Below are 25,794 nucleotides of genomic sequence, written 5' to 3' on the forward strand. Positions count from 1 at the left end.
TATAATGTGTAAATAGTATGTAAATAATTTAGTGTTCCTACATATTCTTAAAAATCAAATTAAATATAATTGTTATATTCTTAATATTTTACTGTTGAAATGTGACTTTGATTTCACTAAAACATTAGATGAACAAATAAAACAATTTTGGTCAAAATTGTGCAGCATTTATTTTTTTGGTATGTGTAACATCAACTGATTAATAACAACTCATAACAAACATTTACAATAAAAAATAACATTACAGATCATCAACAGTAAGACAGAAGGCTAAACTGATTGGTAAAGACAAGATTAGTGTAATTCAAGGTATGCATTCATGTATGTGCCATAATAATATATATCTAATTTCTCTTTCATTTCCGCTATGATTGAGTCATCACGCCAAATTCTTTCCACAGTTAAAGTTGATTGGGTATCGGTAACAAAGTCACACCATGTCAGTCCTGTGATTGCCAGTTGGCCCTGAACCTGCCAGTAGTACTTATGTGAACGCCTCAGACTGATGTGGCCTTCCTGCACCTTGAGGTGAGCAACCTGAGACGGATCAGTTTTTGTGCTGCTCTTCACCTCAACCAGGCCAAAAGGAGGCGACTCTGAAGGGTCATACACCCGACCGTCTGGACTGGCCCCGAGATGTGGTGCGTCAGGGTGAATGATGAATCCTGCTGGTAACACATTAACTCGCAACAGTTCAGCATAGTTTTCCAGCACTTCAGGCTCCACTAGTAGACCACGCTTCATTGCAGCTGTTTGCTTTGTGGAGCCTCTGATCATCTGAATAGCTGCAGACTCCAGCTCTGCACGACACGCCCTACTACAACAAGCTTCCCAAAAACGACTAGCAGTCAGCCTTGGTCGCCGTAGCTGTGTCCACACAGGACATTTGGACTGCTGCTGAGTTTCTTTTGCGATCTCGCTGGACAGCTGCAGTGACACTTCAAGAGACTGGAGATGCATTAACTGATGCAAGGTCGGAACGAAATGCAACCTGGGAAAAGTGTGCTGCATCACAGGAAGGGATGGAAATTCTGGAGCCATGTGGTGTAGGAGGAGGTCACTGGACTTCTTGGGTGGACAGTGATAGGACATGGGGGATCCACGAGGGACAGACCCAAATTTAGATGGTGTCAGCTCCATCTCAGAAACCCCATCCAATACAACAGCCATGAGAGGTTGGGGCTGCACCTGGCTTAGTTTGCTTCCAGATGCCATCATATATGGATCTGGCAGTGGTCCTAGACAAGAGAGCAAAGAGAAACAAGATTATTGGTCACACAAAAGAAAAGTTAGACATGAGTGCTTAACTACATTTAAATTTTATTCATTTTATCTGCGGTAACCATAATTTGGTTAGTCATAACATTAAAAAAAAAATTAACTTACTCTCACAAAGCAACAAAACAGTTAACAAATTAAATCACCTGTATATGCCTTGTACAGTGTGGACCTCAGACCGTCCTTGCCAACTGTTTTGGGCTTTTGCACCACCAGCTCACTAACAGGTTCAGGATGGATTCCCTTAAGTAAAAGACAAAAACTAATTACAGTCTGTAGTCACTACTGTTGTTATAGATACACATCGGTTCTTTAATCATAATGACATGGTTATCACAAACCCACCTGTGTTCTTGGTCTGTGCCATCTTTGTAAGCCACTTGTGCAGGCCAGGGGGGGTGGAACAGCCTGCAGACCCAGCTGTGAATAGTGTGCGGTCTGGTACAGGATGGCAACTATGTGATTGCAGAATCCTTTACCAGCCGCACAACTGCAGCAGAAAGCCTTCAGGTTGGCACTTTCTGCCTCCAGTGATATCTAGACACAATAAATTAAATAGGTTACACTGAAGTCATACTTATGTTGCTACATCAATGTTCATAATAACATGAAACTATAACTTTCAGTAGGGTGACCAGACTTGAGTTGGTAAAAAAGAGGAGTGTAGTGAGTTTGTGAGATATTTCATCGAGAGTAATGGGTGCGCAGAGCTGCGTACATAATGCAAATATGATTACATTTCATGTATGTTCAATGTTATTTTATTATATAGGTATCAAAAAAGAGGACATGTCCGGGAAAAAGAGGACGTCTGGTCACCCTACTTTCAGTAAAATAAATAATAGTAAGTGAAAAAAGTGCCGCAACCGCAGCAAGAAGAGTGAACACGCTAGAATGGGCAACTTTTTGAACTTTTGCCAACCGGCATTCTGTCTATAGTCAAACCTCCAGTTTGTGAGGCTCCTCGCTCTTTCTCATTGACCTGAAGCATCTACCTCTCACTACTACCTGTCCCTGGAGTATATTTGATACTATAACCGCATGCAACAAGAAAACATTACATGTTATCTCACATAGAAATACACAACTTTACAAAACAATGTCAGTAACATTTCACATTTACCTACTAACGTTACAGCTTCACCAAACTACTGGTTGTTATGTTAATCTCATGCCATCTCACTTAAACATACACACGACATATTCACTGCGATGTGTTATACCTTATATTACAAATTCACAACACTTAATTTACAGTTAACGTAAACAGAGTTATAACCGGTGATACGGCTTTGGCTAAAGCTAAAGCTAGCTAAAGCTTACCTTGGTAATTGTGGATAAACTCTTCGTGGAAGAATTTATATCCCTTGTCCAGTTTGTTCCCTTTAGTGGACGAATGCATCTCCACACTCTTCACCACATCGGCGCTGGTGAACTTTGGAAGACAACTCAGGCTCGTCGAAAACACTCTAGCTGCCATTTCTCCGCCAAAAAAACTCATACCGGAACTGGGTTTACGCTTCGTTGACGTACTTCCGGTTTTTGCGTAAAAGGTCTATCTCTGATTCAGTTTTTGAAGCGAATAATTTAGATTAAACCAAAATTAATAAGTGGACATTTGAAAAAAAGATGATCAATTGCCTCAAGACAGTTTTTATATGTGCCACAGTAAGAGAACTGCGGAAACTGTGGATTGATCACCAGAACAGACTCCAAACCAGATTAACCAGTAAAGCACAAGTCAAAAAAGGTCAATTCGCGTCATATTTATTTGTACAGTTGTTCATTACGATACACAAAGCAGATTTAGATCAGGACATTAGAGAGAAAGAGCACAGAGAACTACATCATACTTTTAAATGATTATTATCATATGCAATTCATCATATAAGTGCAACAAAACACATTACTATAAGACAGAGATAGAAGATTACACTGTAGTAATACATGAGAACTAGAGCAGAAGTGATATACCTGAAATAAATAAAGTATTTTTAAAATAAAATATTTATAGGATATTATTGACAATCTGGTGAAAGTAGGCATTACATGATTATAAACCTGTTAAGTGATAATATCTAAAGTTAAAATAGACACAAAATAACAGTGCCAACTGTTATAATCATGTCATTTTCAATATTCATATATTCAATAATTTCATCATTAAACTCAACAAACCCCCTTTATTTTCTGTAATGAAACAGCTTCTGTTTTGCTTTTTCATCTTGTATTTTCATATTTGTTGCATTATTTTTTACCTGCTAAACGACTCATAAAACCCCACAGCTGATGTAAAGCCCCCTTGTTTTTCTTCTCTTCTCCAGCTTTCCTCAGATCCTCCAGATTCTTCATCCATTCATCTATTCCCTCCTCCTTCAGTCTGGGAATCAAGAAATCCAGATGTTGAAGAGTGAAAGCACTGTCTGCTTTTAATGCGATCTTACACAGATTCATGATGGCCGTATAAGCTTCACAGAGCAGATTGGACTTTTCTTTTCTTTTCTTCTCCAGATCGCTCTTCAGTTTTTCTTCTATTTCTATTTTTTTATAAGACTCTTCACTTTCTTTCTTAAGACTTTTAAATGTATTTTTATCAAAGTTGGTTTCATTCTGGTCACCAGTGCGTTCATACTCCTGTTTGAGCTCAGCAAATGTCATAATGACATGTACGCTGTGATTTTCCTCATAAACTTTCTCGACTGTAAACTCAAAGTTCTCACATTTCTCAATCTTGTCTCTGTTCTGTCTGAGGGCTTCCTGAATCTGATTCAATTCTTTCAATTTTGACTCCTTCAGATCTATTCTGTCCTTCAGATTAGAGACACAGGCTTCAAGTTGTCTTCGCTCTTTTAGAACATCTAATGTCATCTCAACACTTTCTCTGTTCTTTTCTTCCAGGAGTGTGAAGAACTCATTCATGCTTCTCTCTCCCATTCCCCAGGCTGATCTCAAAACTCGCTCATACCGTTTTACTCTTTTCTGTTTCTGTCGGTTGTTGAATAAGAAGTGAACAGGTTCTTTGTCTTCATCTCTTCTGCAGGGTATTTCTGCTGTGTTAATGGCATTGAGAGTATTTGTTGGAGGTCCTCCATCTGAATGTGTGAGTAGAAACACTATGTTGTTCTCTATATCTTTACCAAACAGAGACAGAACTGAGTGAAATATGTAAAGCTCTCTTCCAGAGAGTCGATTCTGAGACGCCTTCATCACAAAACACACTGCATCAATATAACGAATCCCATCATCTTTATCTGAAAATAATCTGGTCAGATACTCAGCAATCTCTCTGTCTTTCTCGTATCCTCTAGTGTCTCCATATCCTGGAGTGTCAATGATGGTCAGAGATGTTGGGTTTTCTTCAACAAACGCCTCATAAACAGTGATCTCAGACGTCTGGGATTGTGACTGATCTTGTTCTTCTTCTTCTGTGATTTGATAAAACTCTTGATCCTCAAACTTCACTCCCAGTAAGTAGTTGATCATGGTGTTGATCATGGTGGTTTTCCCAGCGCCGATTTCTCCCACCATCAGTATGACTTTGTTCTGTTTGTTTCTGTCTCTTCTTCCATATGTCCACTGTCTGACCTTTCTGTCAGTCCCATCAAGATATTTTCTTTCTGTGTTCAGACGATAAAGCGCTGGAGGACCTGGATTCAATAGTGTGGCATCAGGACGTGATCTACACAAGAGAGAATTGATTTAGCATCAACATTATTTAAATCAGCTATTTATTACTATATTTTCTGGTTTACAGTGACTTTATAACTGTTAGTGGAGTGTTTATTTTAAATTAATTTCCATACACTGATTATTATTTTTCATTCTTTTTAGAGTTTTGAAGTTTTTGAGAAGCTTGTAACTTTTTTCTTCCTTCCAAGACAAGTAGCATTACATTATATTAATGTGACTTAAAGGTATAATATAATATTATGATATAAATATAAATTACGTAATATTCGCGCTATCCTCAGTTTCCACTTGTAGAAACCATAGCTTAAATAGATTCCTCATTAGTGGCTGTTTCAATGGACCGCTATATGTAAACCACTAACAAGGTTCTATTCTTGTCCTGTATATCTATGATACAATATCTCGCACGCCGCTGTTGTCATTCAGTCATCACGGTTCACGATTACTGATTGCGAGACTTGATTTGTTGACAGAGACTCCACTCTCGCATGTGTTTTAATAGACAGGTAAGCAAATATATATTAGTTATTGTACACATACAGTTATATCACACTTTGTTTGTACGAGTTCTGTAACACCTGCTACTGCGGTTCTGCCTATTCTCCATGTCTTTGCACATTATCAAGAGTTGAGCTAGGGACAAAATCACAGAACTTTGTAAGTTTTCTCAGTAACTTTCTCAGTGTTTTGAGTGAATTGAGAATCGGTTCACTCTCACGGAGTGCTTTTTGTTTGACTGTATTGGTAATGTTGGATGTAGCACCTGTTAGACCATCTACAACTCCAACACCAATCCCAACACCTGCTACAATCAGAGATGCTCCAAATGTGAACGGTGCCAGAATTGCCCCAACCAACGCAGTGATTCCTCCAGCTGCCCCGATCACTGCACCTGACAGACTGCCTACAGTGCATTTACGGTGGATCACCTCTAGTGAATCTGTTGCTGTTTTCCACTCACTAACTACAGTCTCAAAGTCGTTATAGTGCATGTCGTAGGCCTCATTAAAGGTATTGATGGAAGTCAAGTACCTTCGCTGCAGTGCATCTGGAATCCTCCTATTTCTATTTATTGCAACCCTCAGGAATGGTTTTGCCAGAATCTCATCAGCTGAAGGTCTCATATGAGGGTCACGGCTGAGCATCTGACAGATTAATCCCTTCAGATCATTCGAGTACCCATCTGAGATTTTGGGTATGGTTCCTCTCAAGCTATTGGCATGTAGACAGCAACGCTCTATTGTGTTTGACTGTCAGATAAAGGAAAAATAAAAGTCTGATTAACCTATAGATTATTAAACATTTAAAATATATTAAAAACTAAGACCTTTATTTATGTGACTGAATTTATAATTCAGACACTTTTCTCCAAAGTAACTTGCCATAGAAGAACAAAGGCAATTTGTTAAGCAAAGCCAACAGTATTTGTAGGACACAATTCCAGACTTATGATACCGAAGATTAAGAAGCAAGCTAGAGAAGAGGAGAAATGCAGAGAAAAAAAAAAAAAAAAAAAGATTTCTGTGTGTGCAAATGTAAACTAATATTTACTTTTGGCAAACTTTTCCTCCATGTTACCAAGATCTTAACATAGGTTAGGACTGTTCTCTTTGTTTGTACACTTTGAAGTTAATTGATTGAGCCATATGATTAACTTAAATATACTCACCCACACATCCAGCATGCAGAGATCATGAAGCAACCATCCCAATGACCATATGTCACTAAACAAAGTCAGTATAATTTAGTTAGTTACTTCAGTTGATATAGTGTCACATCAATGTTCTGTTTTGCATTGATTTAGTTTTCCCATGTTTGCCTGCTAGATTGTGTTCTAGCTAATCTCCTTGATTGTTAATTAGGTTACTCCTGTCCCCATTATGTTAGTCATTGTCATCCTCTGTGTATTTAAGACCTGTTTTCTATGAGTTTGGTGTCGTTTCAGTTTACAGGTCTTGTTTCCCTGTGATTCTCCTGTCTAATCTTTAGCCATTTTCAAGAAACAACTCAAGGTGCATGTTTTTCATCAAAAACATTTCTCAGCAAAATGATGAAATCTAAATGGATTATTGGATTAAAGACTACTCAGAGCTATTCTTCATTTTGCACTTTATTATAACACTCATTACATATAGTTAATTGTATAATGTTTTAGATGACCTTCATCTGAATACTTAGCTTTCATGTTCTTTAACACCTGGTTTTGCAGACAATTCTTAGGTCTCAGACTAGTATGCATTATTGAGCTGTTTTAACCGAAAGCATATCTTAAATTATGTCTCAAGATGCACACCAGTTTTTTTTAAGACATGTTTATAAAATCTCCAAATTGAACTAAGGCCTAATCCTAATTTTAAATTGTCTGTGAAACCAGTAGAGATGCACGAATGGGCTATTATTTCATCCGCAACCGCATCACAAAACTCATCATCCGTCCGCCATCCATCCGCACCAACGTTTTTTACCAATTTTCAAAACCGCACTCGCCCGCCATCCGCTGATTGCTGTATACATAATATTTTTCATTTGATTGGTTCAACCGCCCGCCACCCGCCCGAATTGAATTAAAATATTATTTTTCGTCACGTCATCCGCCCGGTAACCGCCAACCGCGCATCTCTAGAAACCAGGCCTCAATGTATGTAATACCATATCTTTTACAAAAAGCATACCTTTTTGAATTGTGTCTGTTTTCATAGATTTCTGGGCTGACATAGAAACCTGAACCCACAACCGATGTTGCATATTCATCAGCTCTTAAAAAGAAAAATCAAACATGTAAATTCAAATGGATGAAACTGACAAAATCTCTTCAAAAATCCTATTACTATTTAATTTCACCTTTGCAGCACTTTTGAGCATCCAAAATCTCCTAGATTGATGTAACCATCCTTAGTAAGAAAAACATTCTAGAAGAACACCATAAATCATCACATGAACACAAACACATTTGTCTTTAATGTTAATAAATGATTAAATGACCTTGGTCAATGTCTACCTGTGGTTTTATATCTCTGTGGAGAACATTGTTCTTATGGAGATACTGCAGAGCCAGACAAATCTGAACAAACCAGTCAATGATCTGCACACAGAAGAAACAAGAAAGCAGTAATTTATTCCATGCATTGTATGTTTTATTTGGTATATTTGAGTAAAAACAAAAAAAAAGGTTGCATATTTGCCATTAGTCTACCATAGTGAAAAAATGGTACTTGTTTTACAGTATACCCCCAAATGTATCATTCAGTGTTGAGTATTAACAGTGCTGAGTGATATTAGCTCTTCTCTGGAGTACTTTATAGCTAACTAACAAACTGTAATCATTGGATAACTTTTCTGTAATAAATGTGACATTAAAGGAGAACTCCGGTCAATTTTAACATTGAGCTGATTTTTTTGTACATTTGGAGTGCTGTCAGTGCAGAGAACAACAACAAAAATCGGTGTTGACTACACCGTGTTATCCTCTTTTTAAAATTTGCACCCTGTTGACTTCAATAGGGCAAGTCTTAAACCTGCTTTTAGCCTCTTAACATCCTTGATGTGTCATTACAATGTGAGTGATTCCTTCAGAGTGAACACGGGTGAATCTGACTGCAGTAGATGTGAAAGATATGAATAAAAGTGATGTTATTCAGGGAACTACACTAACCTTTTCCACTGGTGGCACTTGCGCTACTAACTTTTTCAGTTACTGGCACAAAACATGATTTGGTCGCACAAATTATTTATGGTAAGCCGCTCTGGATAATAATGAACAATAATGAAACGTATCAAATGTATTGCATACAGATGTGCTTTTTATTTTACTTGCCATCTTTTAAACCACATGCCTTCTTGTTTTTGTTTTCTTTAACATTGGTTGGGATAGATTTACTGCAATAGAAAATACAGTACACAATAAAGTGCAAAATGGATTTCAACATGCTATGGTTGGCACAGATGGGCAGACTCCTGAACTCTTAAGTAGTGATGCACTGCTGTGAAAATTGTGGCCGATACGATAATAACCGATATTAATATTGCTGTTATGGCCGATACCTCTGTATAGAAAACAAATTTACTGATAATCAAATAAAGAAATATTTTCCATAACACTTTTTTTTTTTTTTTTTACTTACCTTTACCTGTGTTTGCAAAATATGTCACACATAGGACACACATGCATTATATTGCATTGCATTGCATTGCATATAATGTGTGCTAGTCAACTTGTCTAAAATTAAGAAACCCCATAGAAAACAGTAAAAAAAACAAAACAAAAAACAGGAACATTGTGTACAATTAAGATAGGCTACTTAATTTATTATTCCAATATCCTAATATGATACTAAATAGCACAGGGAAAAGGGCTTCTATTTGTGACGTGCTGTCTTTGCGTTTGAACATTGCACATTTTAAACAGGACACGCATTAGCTGAATAAATGAGTCCAATAATAGCATAACAAATCACTTATTCTAAAAAGAATATCAAGTATAAATTAAACGAATCCGACATATAAAGAGGGCTGTGTTAACAGTAAAACGTCCGTCATTTAACGAATTTTAAAAACACGGATGGATAATACAAAATGCTTTCTGACAATTTGACAGAAAAAAAAAACAAGCAAGAACAAAATTTAAACTATAGCCCGTCAATTTTCATTTTACAATTATCTTCTCTCTCTGTGTGCGCGCGTCCATGTTTTGAGAGAGAGAGAGCTCGCGCAGCACTGATACAATGGTACGTAACGGTCGCGGGGCTGAAGCCAACTTGATGTGTTGAATGCTCAGAGCACGTTATAAAACGTATTCTTAAAATACACATTTCTGTTTTAATAAATGCTCATAGTAAATCATAGCATATTGCCTAAAACATAGGTGCAAAAATAATCAGTGATACATTTGCGACCCATTAAAAATTAGGGTCGCAATGGCATTTCAAAAGGTCGCATATGCAACCATTTTGGTCGCAGTGTAGTTCCCTGTTATTTCAGCCAGCGCTCATACCTGTATTTACATCCTGTTTTCGATCGAAGTCCATAGTAGTCGATTGTCGAGTTCACGCGCATGATCATAGGTACTAAACCAATGCGCGTGAACTCGACAATCGAATTTTTCAATTCTTTCGAAACAAGCGCAGCATATTTTAAAGCATTTCTCTGGTCACTGAGAGATGGAAATTTGGGTAAAACATGGTGCTAATCACTGTCACTTTTTCCAAAGCCATCTAATCACAGCGGAGGACAAAGACCTAACCGTCACATTCTGTTACAACAATAACAGATGACAATACAAGCACATTCATCCAAAACAAGAAAGTACTTTACATTGTTTTGATATTTTTATATTCAGAAACAAACTATTTGTGAAATCAGATGCTAGTAACAGTTCAGCAGATATTCCGTATCATAGCAACTAAAGTCCTTTCACACTGAACGCAAAACAATTGTTCCCCTTCGTCAGTCACTACTACGTAAGTCAAGACTGACGAATGGTGATTGCTTGCGAGAGCCTATCTACTACGAGAGAAACTAAACGAGCCAATGCACATTGGCATGCGATAATTGTACCAGCTGCTGTGCATTGCGGCGTGAGCATATAATGAGCAGCAGGTGCGTCACATCCTTGTCTTTCGCTTCGGAGCCAAGTGGTGAATGCTATTCCTGCTCTGCAATCTTATCGGAGTGTGTTTTAACTAGGGCTGGGAAAAGATTAATTGCGATTTATCGCATCCAAAATAAAAGTTTGTGTTTACATAATATATGTGTGTGTACTGTGTATAATTATTTTGTATATATATATAAATACACACACATGCATGTATATATTTAAGAAATATTTGCATACATATACTGTATATATTTATATATAATTTATATTATATATAAATATATATTTTTTATATATAAATAACACATTTTTCTTAAATATATACATGCATGTGTGTGTATTTATATATACAAATTTAATTATACACAGTACACACACATATATTATGTAAACACAAACTTTTATTTTGGATGCGATTAATAGCGATTAATCTTTTCCTAGCCTAACTTCAGACGAGTCTGCTTCTTCAGGAGAATGCCTCTTTAAGCTGGTGTTGGTGTTACAGCTCTGGCCGCAATCTCACAGAGAGCAAAACAGCTGTTTCCACAGCTCAGAATGTTAGAAACAGCTATCGTCCTGTTTGTGAGGCCGTGGTCATCCCTGGGTGCTTCAGCACTAGAGAGAGCAGTTTCCTGAAAGAGGATACGTGGTTTGACACTGCATCTTTTTCAAGATGTCATTCAGTCCCTTTGCCTATTCCCCGGTCTAGTTCCTCTTCTGGTGCACCAGAAAAGGGCTAATTTGGCTAATAGCTCTCGTGATCTGAGGATTACAGTGAGCGTTCCCCGACGAGACCACCTCCTTGGGCCCCTCACTCCTCTAGGGCGTCACAAACATGCTGACACTGCGTTCGTGGGTGGTTTATGCTCTCCCATGAGAGCATGACCACGTCGGCATGTTGTTTGTCTTGCCTCTCTCATGAGGGCTTGAGCGCTCAACTCATCGTGTGCCATCGAGTTTGACGTTCACTGTCTCGCATGCCTAGCAGCTTTCGGATGGGATTACTGCATCGGAGAGAGGGCTGTTACGCTCTGGAAATAAAGATAATGCCGAGTTCCACTGTAATGGTGTGTGTGCTCATGCTGAATCAGATTCAGACTTGACAGCCACACTTTCCCGGGCTACTCTGGGGGCGCAGTGCGATGCGTAATCGCCTTGCCTCGCCCCCCGTGGCTGCCGGATGTGTGTGAAAAAGTTTGGCAGTATGGAAGCATATTGGCGCCAATATGAAAAGCCAAACACGCCAAAATCTGCAGAAAAAGTCTTTCCTCTCTCACTGCCCTTGGTGGTGGGGTGCCTTTGCTTATTGCAGACCGCCTCTTCCCTGCATGTGAGGGCCACCCTACAAGTCTGTGGAAGGCCAAAAACACGAGGGTAGTTCTAAGTCGGGGTTGAGCTGCGCATAGTGACTGACCGTGGTTTAAGTCACAGCACTGGCCCTCGGTCAGACGATGTCCACGGTGGTGGTCTAGAAGCACCCCAGGGGGTAAACCTTGCAGAGGTGCGAGACATCGCCAAAGTTCGCTTTCTTGATGCATCTCACGTGGTGGCCTTTTTCGGAGATACTGTTGAAGACAGTTCAGAAACAGACTGAGGTAACCAAGAGCTTGTCCCAATGTGCTACCAGATTCACTCGTTGGCTTCCCCTCAGTCTGTTTGTCGCCAAGGGTGTTAGTCCCCTGCGAAAAAACAAAAAACACAACTGTCACAGCCAGCTCTACTGTGATGTCAAGCTTTCGCAGGAGACGGCGCCACCGGTCTCTGAGACCCAGAGTCAGCTGCTCTTCCCTGGTGGAGGGCTGGGCAGAGAATCTTTTTGTTTATTCAAATTCTGTTCTGCCACTGGCGTCTCAGTCAGTGGTACCCAAATTCTCAATAAGAGCAGCTTCTCTGGGTCACAAGAGGGTGCGGAGGGCAGTGAGCGATGCCACCAAGCCTTCCCACACACCCTCTGCCCCACCCTGGAACCAGTTAAGTGTGGCACAACACACTAAGATTCTACTTCGGGCCGCCTCAGTGCCTCCCGAGGCCCTGTGTTCCACCTCGCTGCCCCATCCCGGGTACATCTGTGGTCCTGTTGGTCCCGCCTAGCGATTCCCAGCCCGTTTTGCTGGCTCATCCGTACCATCAGACTCGGCTATGCAATTCAATTCACTCGGCGCCCACCCAAGTTCAGGGGCATCCACTTCATCTCCGTGCGGAGTTGCGATGCCCGTCTTGTGGGCAGAGATCGATGTCCTACTGGCGAAAGACACAATTGAGCCGGTCCTGCCAGTCGATATGAAGACAGGGTTATATAGCCCCTAATTCATTGTACCCAAGAAATGCGGTGGGTTACGGGCAATCTTGGACCTGCAAGCCCTGAATTGGGCCCTGCACAAGCTCCTGTTCAAGATGTTAACATAGAAACGCATTTTCTAATGCATCCGTCCCCGAGATCGACCTGAAGGACGCGTACTTTCATGTCTCGATTCTTCCTCGACACAGACCGTTTCTGTGGTTTGAGTTTGAGGGACGGGCATACAAGTACAGAGTCCTACCCGTCGGGCTGTCCCTGTCGCCCCGAGCCTTTACGAAGGTCGCGGAGGCAGCCATTGGTCCACTCAGAGAACAACTCTGATTCTGGCTGAGAGCAGTTGTGCGAACACAGGGACATGGTGCTCCGTCACCTAAACCTGTTGGGGCTTCGAGTCAACTGGGACAAGAGCAAACTCTCCCCTGTGCAGAGGATCTCATATCTTGGTATGAAGCTGGACTCGGTCAACCAGACAGCGCAACTCACAGAGGAACGTGTCCGATCAGTGTTGAACTGCTTGAGTACAATCAAGAGCAGGACAGTGGTCCCACTGAAACTTTTTCAGAGGTTCCTGGGGCATATGGCATCTGCAGCCGCAGTAATGCCGCTCGGATTGCTTCATATGAGACTGCTTCAGCACTGGCTTCACGGCCGAGTCCCGAGATGAGTGGCAGAGTGGCACGTACCGGGTGCACATCACCCTGCACTGCCTCCCAACCTTCAGCCCGTGGTCGGACCCTTCGTTTCAGGTGGATGGGGCCTCAACTGCATTGGCATATTAATTGCCTCGAGTTGCTTGCAGTACACCAGTGCTGACTGAAAATGTATTTTCCCTTGTGTCTCTCAAAGGTTTATCCATTTGGCTTTAACCCTCTAGGCGCCACGGTCGAGTTTACTCGACAAGATGCGGCACTGAATAAAACGGCCGATTTTGTCCAATAGGGTGTCAAATTTCGTTCGAACTCCCCTCCACTAGATTGCAGACATGTCATACTTAATCCCAGACTCGAAAAAAAGTCATGCTTCTATACAAAATCTTCGAGCTAGAGCGCATTGAATCAGTGCGAACAAAAGCGGAGCTAGTGTGCGAGTGAGCCGTTTTATCAGAGCAATATTGTCAACGTCAGTGAGTATTTATTATTTATTATTTTTATATAATTATTTATTATATTATTATTATTATTATTATTATTATTATTATTATTATTATTATCTAATGGCATCAATAAAGCTTTCCCGCAATGAAGTGTTGGGTCTTCTATTCGCGGACTCTGATGATGACGGTGATTCTGAAAGTGAAAGTAGCCCTACACCAAGCACAAACGGTGAAACCTTTGCACAATGTCAGTGGTGGGAACAATGTTTCCCGGGGTCGGAGTGTTCATCGCGAAGTTAGCAGGCGTGTTTGTGTTGTGGGGAACGAGGCGGGAGATTTTTACCGATTTTTACCGCGCTAGCCAGCTTTGTCTTCTGACCGTGTGCCTCTCCGCAATCGCGGCGACAATACTTATTGTGGTGGAGACGGGTATGTTAGACGAGGTGGAAGTATTCATAGGACAGTTAGGGGGTAACGTGGAGGCAGGGTGGGGAGTCGCAATGACAATGACAGTAGTCCGAGCTGTGCACACTCGGCGCGCGCGTGAGGCAGATCTGGCCGCGCCCGCGCTGCTCGTGTGTGACACGGGGCGGTGTGACACGCAGCAGAGGGGCTATTATGCATAGTCTATCGCAAGCTGATGGGAATGCCGGCTTTGTGTGTCATGAATAATATATATGTGCCCCATACATGGAATGAGAGTGCCTACTGTATGTAGTAAATGGAAAATCTCTACAGCAAAAGGCCAACCGCTACATGCAGTTTGTTTCTACCATTTATTAGTAATGATTTACACAGTTTGTTTACTACTTACTATTTACCTGAGCATTCAGTATTGTGCAATATAGCATACAGAAGGTGAGGGACATTTTGGGGGGAAAGAAGTGCTGCATTTTATCATTTAAACATGTGACTTTTCATGAAAATTCTATAATCCAAGATCGCCGCCACCATATGACGTCATAATATGCAAATTAGATGGGGAAATGTAATCCCTACATAAACTTTGGGTCATCCTCAAAATTTCTCTAATTTACATAAAGTCTCTATCTTTTATCACTTTTAAGATACAGCCTTTTGAAATTAAGATGTCAAAATCGAACGGTTTAGGAAAAAACCTCTGGCGCCTAAAGGGTTAACCTCTTTCCCTGCACACGTACAACAGTAAATTAAGATAAAGTTTGGTACTTCACCAGAAACAAACTATCATGCTTACAATGCTTTTGACAAAATACATCATAAAATATAATTAGACCATCACATACATAATAAGCATCACATACTATAATTAACAGCTCTAGAGCGAATGAGCTCTCTCTGACTCAAGAGTGCATATAACACTCACCTGTTCTTCTTCAAAACTTCCTTCTTGTGTTTGCATTTTCTTGTTTAGATCTCCTCCTGCACAGTACTCCGACACAATGTAAAAGTACCCAGATTCTTCATCATAAAAAACATCCAAAAAAATTAAAAATGATGTATTATCATAGAATATTTTCATTTTCAAATATAGGAAATTAAATATGAATAAACTACCAGTCAAAAGTTTGGAAATTTTCTTATTTCAAAACATTTTCAGCAGCCTCATTACCCCAGTCTGCAGTGTCACACTGCTTTGATCACAGGAATAAATTACGTTAAAATATATTTACATAGAAAACACTTATTTGATACAGTAACAAATATTTCACAATATCACTGTTTGTTTGATCAAATAAATAAATGCACTACATGTCATTAATATACAGTATTCTTTAAAAGTTAAGGGCTTCTTGCCAATGGGAAAATTACCTCTTTAACATTCATCCTTCCCTCACATTGTCAGGGTTCTGTCACTTCGGTCTAGTTTGTTCTTGGTTTTGTCACAGAGCTCTGACACTCCTGTATTTTCTTGTCTTAGTCTGTGCGCCTGGTTTCATGTTCGGAGCATGGTGTTCGGATTCCGGCACTAATGTCATGTTCGTATCGGTTCTGTGTCGGGATTTAAATATTTATGCTCCGAGTGTTTAGGCTTGTTGGACTTGAACCGGCGCTGCACAGACTGATCGGTGAATGACATCAAAGTACCGCGAGAGCGATTCAAAAGCACACAGAGCCGTCTACTCTCTAATCGCTCTCGCTTTGATGTCATTCACTGATCCGTCTGTGCAGCGCCAGTTCAAGTCCAACAAGCCTATTGTCTTCTGTCATGAGCGTATGGAAAGAGTATTCGCTCATTCTCGTGTGCTCTTCTGTCCGTGTGTTTTGTGCTTTCATGTTGTGTTTTATCTTGTGCTGTTGCATGCAGCTTGTGTTTTACACTGACTGTGTGCTTTCATGTTGTAATGTTTTGTCTGAACACGTGGCTTATGAGTATCCTCATTAGCTGCATGTTCATGTCTTGTTCTGTGTTAGCACATGGCTTGTCATGTTTTTACAAACCCCGTCCATCTTGTTACCTGATTATTGGTGCATTTGCCCCACCTGTCCTCCCTCGTTATGCTGGGTACACACCAAAATATTTTTTACATCTTATAAGATTTTCAAAATGTGATAGACCACAAACGTGAGGACCAAAAATCCTAGATTTAAGCGTTTTGCTCATATAGTGTGTGTGTGCCATGATGTGACAAAGACAGCTTACCACACACCAACAGATTTTCAACCAGAGAGTCTCAACTATAAACACAGGGAATCTCGCAAAATCTCGCAAGACTTCAGAATAAGCATGGCGGTCGATATGCAGGAAGAAACAGCGATGGTGTTTTTAAAGGTTTTTCACGACACGTTGTATAAACATTTGTGCTGTCGCCACAAATCAACAAGCTGATCCTCCATCTCTGCTGTCCACATCAATTTCACTTTGTGCAGCGCAATGATTGCGTTTGTTGTGCTTAGGTCTTCCATCATCTCGCTTTCTGATTGGATATTGTTTCGTTTCAAGTGATAATCTCCAGAGCGTGCACACGTTTGTCCTCGGAGTTCCCCCAGACACATCAGGATTTCTGATCGTAAATATTAAACATGTTGAATATTTACGATTCGTGATCGGGGCGGCTCCGACGTTCTTCCGATCAGGTTCGAACACTCTTAACACACCTCACACCAAGGGGAAATCTGATAAGATAATCTGTAGAACCATCAAGATAATCGGGACACAGCTAGGATTGTCGGAAGGGGGGAAATCGGCCCAAAATCAGCCCGATTATCTTCTGGTGTGTACCCAGCATTACCTGTCCTCCCTCGTTACCTGCCTTGTTCGCTCCCTGTTTATTCTCCTTGTGTCGATCGATCGTCATGTTGACTGTAACCTTATGTGTCAACTTAACTTAAGTCTCTTGTTCCCCCCCTCGGGGTAGTTTTATTTAATTATTAATAAAAGCCCATTACCTCTGCAAATTGAGTCCTCGCTTCATCCCTTACTCACAATCCTGACAAATCTTCCCCTCGCAGGTCAAAATCACCCGAAGCCCTACAATTATTCTTAATTTATTTTATTTTTTGAACAAAGATTTTTTTTATTTATTTTTTTTCTATTTTTTTTAATGCAATTTTTGGGAGATTTTTTATATTTTTTATTGTATTTACCTTTAAATTACTAGATTTGATCAATAAATAATAAATAAATAGTAATTTAAGCACATTCCTCACATTCTTTCAATTTAAATTTAAAATAACACAATTTTATTCATAACCCTTTTAATTCAGCTCAAAATATCTTACATTGGGCGTCTTTGCCGACCTCTTGTGGAATAAAATAAATAATATAACGATATTTCATGAGTCTTGCCTCTAGATGGGCTTATAGCTCTATATGGAGCAAATGAGCTGTTCCACTGGGTCCTAGACATCATGTAGACATTATAAAATCCTTTTTTGGTAGTTTTAGCATTTTTAGTTTGAATTTTGATCATTTAGGTTATTTCTATGTGAAGCATAGCTCACTTTCCCTTCATTCCTACGGGGGTCAAATTGACCCGTGAGGGAAGGATTTGTTACCTTTTTAGATTTCAACCACAACACTTTTTTTTTTTTTTTTTTTTTGTATTCTTGGACCCCTCTGATGAAAATTGTTTTAAAAAATGAGTTTTACCCCATACATATTAAAAGTAAATGCACATCACTCATCTTTCCCCATCTTACCCCACATGTTCACTGTTAGTTGTTTCACACTTTCTAAAAAACCTGTAACATTTACTTTCAGACTGAAGGAACATCGTCATGCTTCTCTTTCTATAATTCAAACAGACACACCTTCAAAGGAGTCCTTGTAACCAACGATATATCCATGGTGTAGATCCTTCAGGATGTTGATTTCGTTTTTGGCTACGTCTAGATTCAAATTCACATTCTGCAAAGAACACATTTCATCTATGTGATGTTTATCTATATTAATATGTTCCATCTTCCTAACATTATTTCAGCTTGTTGCAGGGTTCACTTCACACACACATTTGGATTTGGCACAGGTTTTATGCCAGAGTTGGGACACATTCAGATACACAAACAATTTTTTTGACATCGAACCAGAGACCTTCTTACTGTGAGACAACAGTGCTATCCATTGAGCCACTGTGCCGTCCCTAATTAATACATTCAATACTTTAATAATTCTTGATTGTACTTACATCTTTGTTGATCTCTTTGACCACCAGGAAATCTTCATCTGGACTCTTCACCAGAAACGCTCTTCCTGAAATCCCTTTTCCAAGTTCTTCTGTTATTGTGTATTCATGTTTTTTTAACACTTCTACAATCAAGATTCAAATCGAAAATTACCATTAGAAAAACACTAAAACAATATAAATACAAATATCACTCAAAAAATTATTGGCAAAAAAAGTATTTACAATATATTCAGTAGCTACTGATTACCTTATGCTTATTGATTATTAATGATAATTATTGAATACATTTATTTAACACTAATACTTATTAGTATACAATACTAATGTGTTGTGGTTGCAATTCTTTGTGTGCAATTTTCAATATAACACAATATTATATAAATTAAACTACCATTTAATTTACATAATATTATATAAATAATAATTTATATAATAATATATAAAAGTATAATATTATAAATATTTATATACAATTTATGTTAATAAAAATTAGAAGGTAGAAACAACTGACAGTTAACACACACACACACGAGATCAGTTGCAGCCCTCTTTATTTTGTTTTAATGAATTGAGCTGGTTGTTGAGAGAAGTTTTAGTTTTTACAGTAAGAGTTTAGATATGCAAATCACAAAAGACCCTCACAGTCATTGTTATGCATTCAGACTTTGACTAATTACACTCACCTGCTCTTTCTGTTGCTCTGTTATCATTTTCATGGTTTAATGCTGTTGTGAAAATAGGACAAGAGGTTCAAATTCAGTACTTAAAGAAACAGAACAGTATATTGTGTTACACCATGCAGCACATAACAACATTCAAAGCAAAGCACACGCTGGTTTTTTTCAGGTAGTTTAGCAACAAAGTGGACCGAGATTATTGAATGAGGCAAAGTGATTGTTAAAATGAGCTGTTTATTGAATAGTTTCAGTTGTGTCTTTCTCAGTGCTCAGTCGGGCAGCAACAATTCAACTGCTTCATTATTCCATGATGTTATAAACCTTGAGATGGAGACATTTCCTTATCTCTAACTTATTTGTGAAGGCAACAAAGGACACAACATATGATTAAATGAGAGACAGGGTTTATACAGAGATTCTTAAATTGAATTTACTACCTTTTTACCACCTATTTTACTACCATCACAATATTTTTACTACCAACACGGCTTCAAACTTCAACTGTAGCAGTGTTAAGTGTTAAGTAAAGTGACAAGTAAAGACATGAAATATCTTTCCAAAATGAATTGATAACATATTTAATCACAATTTAATGACGCAATTATAACTTAATTTCAACACTGGGAGGGAGAGATAGAGATATTTTTTTCCAAAACGCTATAAATCCATCCATATTTTTTTCCAAAACGCTATTAATCCATATTTTTTCCCCAAAAATTGATGGTTTGTCTTTTTAAAAAGTATTTTGTCTTTTATTTCGTGTTTGCATTTTAGGAAAAAAAAACATGTTATGTAGCCTAACCATTCGTTCTCTGTTAAGGATGCTTTTAAAACTTTCACAGAGACATCAAACAGAAAACACAAAGCCTCTCTTTGAAATGAATTTGGTTTTGTATTAATTTTATCTTAATTTTAATCCATGTTTCATTATTTTGTATAATCACAACACGTTCAGACATGAACCGAAACTCAGCGTATAGGTAACCTAGGCTACTCACCTCAAAGACCTAAACAAATTAGAAATATCCTATATCTATTATGGAGATATAGGATATGGAGACTAACTTTTTTTTTTTTGCTACATGCCATGGGATTAATCAATGCATGCTGATAAATAATGTATAACAATAATAATTAATCTGCATTCCCTAGTTTTGCACTGATGTAAAAAGACTGACAGTGACACAATAAGACCTCATGTTAGCAAAATGTTTTAATCTTTTAACTCTAAAAAAAACTATTAATAAACATGTATGTTCTTTAATGTTTGATTATAATTTTACTGTCTTCACATAGGGATGGGAATTGATAAGATTTTATCAATAATAATGCCACTGACGATTCTGATTATCGATCCAATTCTTTAACGATTCTCTTATTGATTCTTGATAGCACTGTGTGGAAAAATTTAGCTATGCTTTAAAAAAAACAAGTGGTTTTATTTATTTTAAAGGTTAAGCTTGAGTTAGCAAACTGAACTTTTTATATAATTTATGTAATAAATAGAACCTTATTGTAAAGTGTTACTTATTATTTACCCATAGGAGACGTCTCCTGAGTTCACTGTTGGAAAGATCAGTTGTTTTAACAATTCATTAAAATGAATCGGTTCAAAGGAGTCATTAGTTCGCGAATTGGACGTGTCGTGTGCGTTGTGTGATTATCCCAGCAGACATGGACATCCAAGATTTGTGTCAACATAGAAAACATCTCATCACTGTATAGTTTTATTTCGTTTAATTAAAGTGTTGTTTTATTACAGCTGAATGTCCGGAATGCTTTTCAGAGAACATAAGGCAACTTATTTAGCACAATTTACACCCAGCAGTAATTCAGGAAAAAAAAAAAAATCTCTGAATGCTCCACATGAAACTTTGGTCTTCCGAGTCCAACCTTTTACCACCGTGTCGATTTATTTTGATTAATATGTGCGAGGGAGAGAGAGCAACACAGCCAGTGGGTAAGGGTTTCATATTACTTTGAAGGTACCCCCGGGAGCCGCCATTGGCTAACAAGCCTTCACCTGCTGTTAGCATCCCATTGACTCCCATTCATTTTGGCGTCACTTTGACAGCGAATAACTTTACATCTGAGGCGTTTAAAGACTCCATTTGTCCATGGTTTATTTCTAAAGAAACACGACAATGTATAAAAGGCTCCATTACCTTGTATCTTACGTTATGGCCCCGTAGAAGCAGTTTTTGTAAAAGTAGGCTAACGATTGCGTCATAGCCACGCGACTCTCTGGAAATTACCGTAGAGACAGGAAGAGAAGCTCGCAGTCAATCGGGGGAACGTGGAGGCATAAAGTCCGATAAAGTCAATGGAGAAGGCCATAGAGAGTAATGACGTTGCTCCTGCTCCTAGCTCATGGACAGATCCTACTCACGCTTTCCATCTCTGCAAGATTCGGAAGGGAATGGTTCAGATTTCGTTTGGCACAGCTACTAGAAAACTTACAACTGTCAGGCAGGCTGCTCACGTCACATCCACGTCGTCAAGCTCAGTTTGAGTCTGCGCAGTACGCTCAGCCATCAGGAAGTGAGGGCTTCTAATGTGCTTCACTTTCTCTCCGTTGAAACCTATGGGGTCGCTGTGTCCAGTTTATATACTGTCTATGAACACAGCGCCTAGTTTGGAGACGGTGAAGTCGTTTACACAGAGAGTGCGCGCGCGCGACCGGCTCTCTCTCTCGTTATTTCAGTTAAACGCCCTGTGACACACGCAGCCGTTCATCTACATTACTCACCAATCAAATAAGACTTTGGCGGGACAAAAAATCACTTTGGCGGGCGCTAAAACAAGTTCAATGCAGGAAAATTCATGCGTGAGTTTCCATTAGACTCGCACAGTAGCCAGGTGTCTCATCAAATGGCGAGCTCAGCTGTTGTTGACGCTGTGTGTGTGTGTGCTTCAAGATTATGACGCAAGTGCTAAGATTCCAATTGGCCAAGAGAAAAAGTGCTAAGATTCCGATTGGCCCAGAGAAATGTCAATTATAAGAATTATCCAATAATGTTTCGCAATTCTAGCCTGCATGGCAGTTACTGTGAGAGAAACAATACCCCCCCACCCCCATCCCGCCCAACCCCAAAAAACAAAACTCTCCGGTTCACGTAAATGACCCAATTGACCAAGACAACGGCGATTGTCGCCGAAAAGCGACAAGTTTGCAGGTATGCCCATGATATAGACCCAGTTAGATGGGGCTTCGAAAATTTACTACCTCGTCAGATGACGTTTACTACTTTTTACTGGCCTTAATTTGGCATAATTTAATTTACTACCTTTTACAACCACGCGGAAACCCTGGAGAATAAAATAAAGAAATACTATTAAATAAAAATACTTAGTATAATCAATAAGTAGCTATTCCTCCAACATGCCCTCAACAGACTAAATGTGCACAGTGATTGACAGACAGATAACACTTTATTAAAATTATTAATTGCTAATCTGAGTCTTAAACTATTCTAAAACAAAACTGTCACAAAAATGATGGGCATGCTCTCTCACCAGACCTATTTCAATAATATGTCAAATAGCAACATCAGTGTATTCAGTACGGCTGTACAAATGGCTGAAAAGCTAAAAAAGCTTTGTTTCTAAAATATTTGGCAAAATTCGAATTATATTCAAATTCTAAAGGCAATACTTAAAGGGACACTCCACCCATTTGCATTAAGCTTTGCATTGTTAGAAACCCAGTCATACTATTGAATGGTCGTGCAACACTCTCTCATTTTCCCCTGAGACGGGAGAAATCCGTTATTTACCTCTTACACTTCCTCCTACAATGACGCAAAAATCGTCATTTTGCGTCATTGTAGGAGGAAGTGTAAGAGGGGGGGATTTCTGTTGAGACTACAACACTCGTTCCTCATCTTTCCCAGGGGGCGGGACCCGCTCACGCTACAGACCTATTACAGATCAGTGGGTGGGACTTTACTCTCTGAAACTGAAAGCAATATCCTCCATCTTGTTTGAAGCTAAGCTAACAGGTGCTGTGGAGAGGAGACAGATGTAAAGTTATTTAGGGCTGCAACGATTCATCGAGTTACTCGATTACAAAAATTCCTCGAGGCAAAAACTCTGCCTCGAAGCCTCGTTAAATTCCTATGACGCGCACTATACGCGCACTATACGCGCAGGGATCTGATTTCACAAGGACCGTTGTTCAATGTTCAGGGGAAGCACACCATAGCGCGTGATACATTTTTGAATTTAGTTGGCGCGATGGCGGAGAGTAAAGATGTCCATAAACGGCAGAGAATGTCTGAAGTTTGGGATCGCTTCCTTTCAGCGTCGCTGAAACAAGGTAACAATTCTGTCCCCCGCATTTTTTATTTTTTTTATCCAGCGCCAATATTTCTGCCTGTGCCTAAGCCTATACATTGATGTTCGCTGATGTCCCATACTGTATTTGTAGTGATGTCGTGATGCGGGTTGACTAGATATGATGTTTAGCTTTGATGTTTTTAAGTAGTAAACGTATTCACTTCAATTGCAAGAGAGTATAGCCTAAAAAAAGAACCCCTTCACACACACACACACACACACACACACACACACACACACACACACACACGCACCTTCGTCTCTCTCACGCGCCAGTCAGACCAATTGCGGCAATGCATCACATATGCTTAAACAATATTTACAACAATAATTTCAGCATGCATTCACTGTATACACCGGGACGTGATGGAGGAACAAATATTGTATTGCAGTCTTTGCGAGACCTTGTTTGTAGGCTCTGTCACGTCTGCCAAATAGTTACAGACAACAACAAAAAATGAAACTCCCCACCAGCCTGCTTCTCCAAATCCACTCGTACTTTTGGGGAAGACATTCCCCAAAAGGCTACCAAAGTAATTGAGCATAGAACATTTTCAATTAACAAAAAAATATAATACTACAAAACGTGCTAATATACTTCAACTAGCCTAAGTGAAAAACAAAATGCTGTTTTTTTCTATTTAACAAAATGCATATTTGCAATAAAACATTCCCCTTTTCAAAGCTACACTTATTTTTTTTATAAATTGTATACATTGTGTACCTGTTTCGCTTGATATTTTATATTCATTTCATTTATTTTTGCTCTCCGGTGGGTAATTTGCAGAAGGTGCAATCCTTTTTTTTTGTAATGTTGTATTAAGAAGACAAAAACTAAGGCCAAATGGCCTTTACTATTTAAGTTTGTATTTATAGTTTTACATGTTATACATGTTTTACAGTAAGTTGACTTAACTGTATTGTTATATAATTGTTGGCACTGGCACTTATAAACACTAAATGGGTAAAGATTGCAATAAATAGGCTTAGTTTTGGAGCCAAATGTTGGAGTTGGAATAAATACCTCATTTTCGTTATGCATTATTTGTTTTGGTTGTTTAAAAACACACAATTTTTTATCCGATTACTCGATTAAGTGCTAGATTAATCGATTACAAAAAGAATCGATAGCTGCAGCCCTAAAGTTATGACAATAGCGGAGGAGAGTGCTCAATATGATAGAGAAGAGGAGGATTCGGAAGTATGATACTTGAATCAGGTGTTTGTGGCTACCTTTACAAGACGCATTATAGTGAAAAGCAGCTGAGGCAGAAGACCTGCCTGCCGCGGACAAGGAGCCCGGACTGGCTCGAGTTAGGGCGGACTGGTGGCGCCGGTGATCTCACTATGCAACTACTAACCGCTACGAACACAGAGATAAAGTCCGTCTGCGGCAAAGAATTTCAACGATGACAATTTCTCATGGTCGAAATCTCTGAATCAGACGAGGACACCGACGTTTGTGTTGTGACCTAGTTTCACACCGCATATGTTCTGACTGAACATCCAGGTACCATGCAATAATTCACCTTTTCGAAAGAAATACAAACGAGGAGTAATGCACTAATGTGTTCGCCAACTAACTAGACATTTTGTGTGAAATGAATTTTAAGCTCTGGTGGTAGCTAGCCTTGTAGACGGAAGAGTGATTTCTCTATGATATAGATAGAGATATGCGCTTTCTGGATTAGTGGGAGTGGCTTGCGGAGCTGTGCAATGTGGTGCATTGTGGGAGTTGTTGCCTTTCATACAAATGCGTCCTGAAGTTATTTTTTGTCTTTCCTCGGTCACGAAGGCACCAAATTCAAAATTTATTTTACATTTCGACTACATATATGACCCACTTTAAATAAAAAACAATGTTCAAATGGGTGGAATGACCCTTTAATGTTATAGGGAAAAAGTACTATAAAAAGTCCCCTCCTTGAACTGCCACCTTACCGTGGTGGAGGGGTTTGAGTACCCGAACGACCCTAGGAGCTATGTTGTCGGGGGCTATATGCAAACAGGTCCTAGGTGACGGGTCAGACTAAGAGCGGTTCAAAGCCATTTATGATGACAACAAAACCGAGGGCCGTGACGTCGCCCGGCATGGCGCAGCCGGGGCCCCACCTTGGAGCCAGGCCCGGGGTTGGGGCTCGTATGCGAGCGCCTGGTGGTCGGGCCTCCCCCCATGGGGTCCGCCGGGCTCAGCCCGAAGGAGCGACGTGGGGCCACCC

At 39.5% G+C, this 25,794-nt stretch overlaps 2 protein-coding genes and 1 long non-coding RNA gene across 6 annotated transcripts in view; all 3 read right to left on the minus strand.

Moving 5' to 3' along the window:
* LOC311079156 (Fc receptor-like protein 5) overlaps positions 1-25,794 on the minus strand; it is a 353,766-nt gene that overhangs the window by 147,404 nt on the left and 180,568 nt on the right. The window lies entirely within an intron of this gene.
* The window catches only part of LOC311079216, a 246,342-nt gene that overhangs the window by 45,224 nt on the left and 175,324 nt on the right, over positions 1-25,794 (minus strand). The window lies entirely within an intron of this gene.
* Positions 150-25,794, minus strand: part of LOC311079155 (uncharacterized protein) — a 44,918-nt gene continuing 19,273 nt past the window's right edge. For 2 of the 4 annotated variants that reach the window (XR_014605342.1, XR_014605343.1), the window contains exons 4-16: positions 19,244-19,285; positions 18,561-18,682; positions 18,187-18,283; positions 15,299-15,393; positions 7,967-8,050; positions 7,810-7,877; positions 7,641-7,724; positions 6,638-6,692; positions 6,001-6,218; positions 2,602-4,957; positions 1,624-1,815; positions 1,425-1,521; positions 150-1,238 (exon numbers count right to left, since the gene is read on the minus strand). Coding sequence is in view for 1 of the 4 variants with exons in the window: in XM_084108358.1 (XP_083964484.1) it covers positions 3,526-4,957; positions 6,001-6,218; positions 6,638-6,692; positions 7,641-7,724; positions 7,810-7,877; positions 7,967-8,050; positions 15,299-15,393; positions 18,187-18,283; positions 18,561-18,682; positions 19,244-19,285 (2,297 nt within the window). In the remaining 3 variants the exon portion in view is untranslated. Of the gene's footprint in view, positions 1,239-1,424; positions 1,522-1,623; positions 1,816-2,249; positions 4,958-6,000; positions 6,219-6,637; positions 6,693-7,640; positions 7,725-7,809; positions 7,878-7,966; positions 8,051-15,298; positions 15,394-18,186; positions 18,284-18,560; positions 18,683-19,243; positions 19,286-21,492; positions 22,251-25,794 lie in introns of those variants that run through there. The other 2 variants (XR_014605344.1, XM_084108358.1) reach the window with 2 other exon arrangements.

The sequence above is a fragment of the Abramis brama genome (genome assembly GCF_963993115.1).
Source record: "Abramis brama genome assembly, chromosome: 3".
In the NCBI taxonomy this organism is placed as follows: Eukaryota; Metazoa; Chordata; class Actinopteri; order Cypriniformes; family Leuciscidae; genus Abramis; species Abramis brama.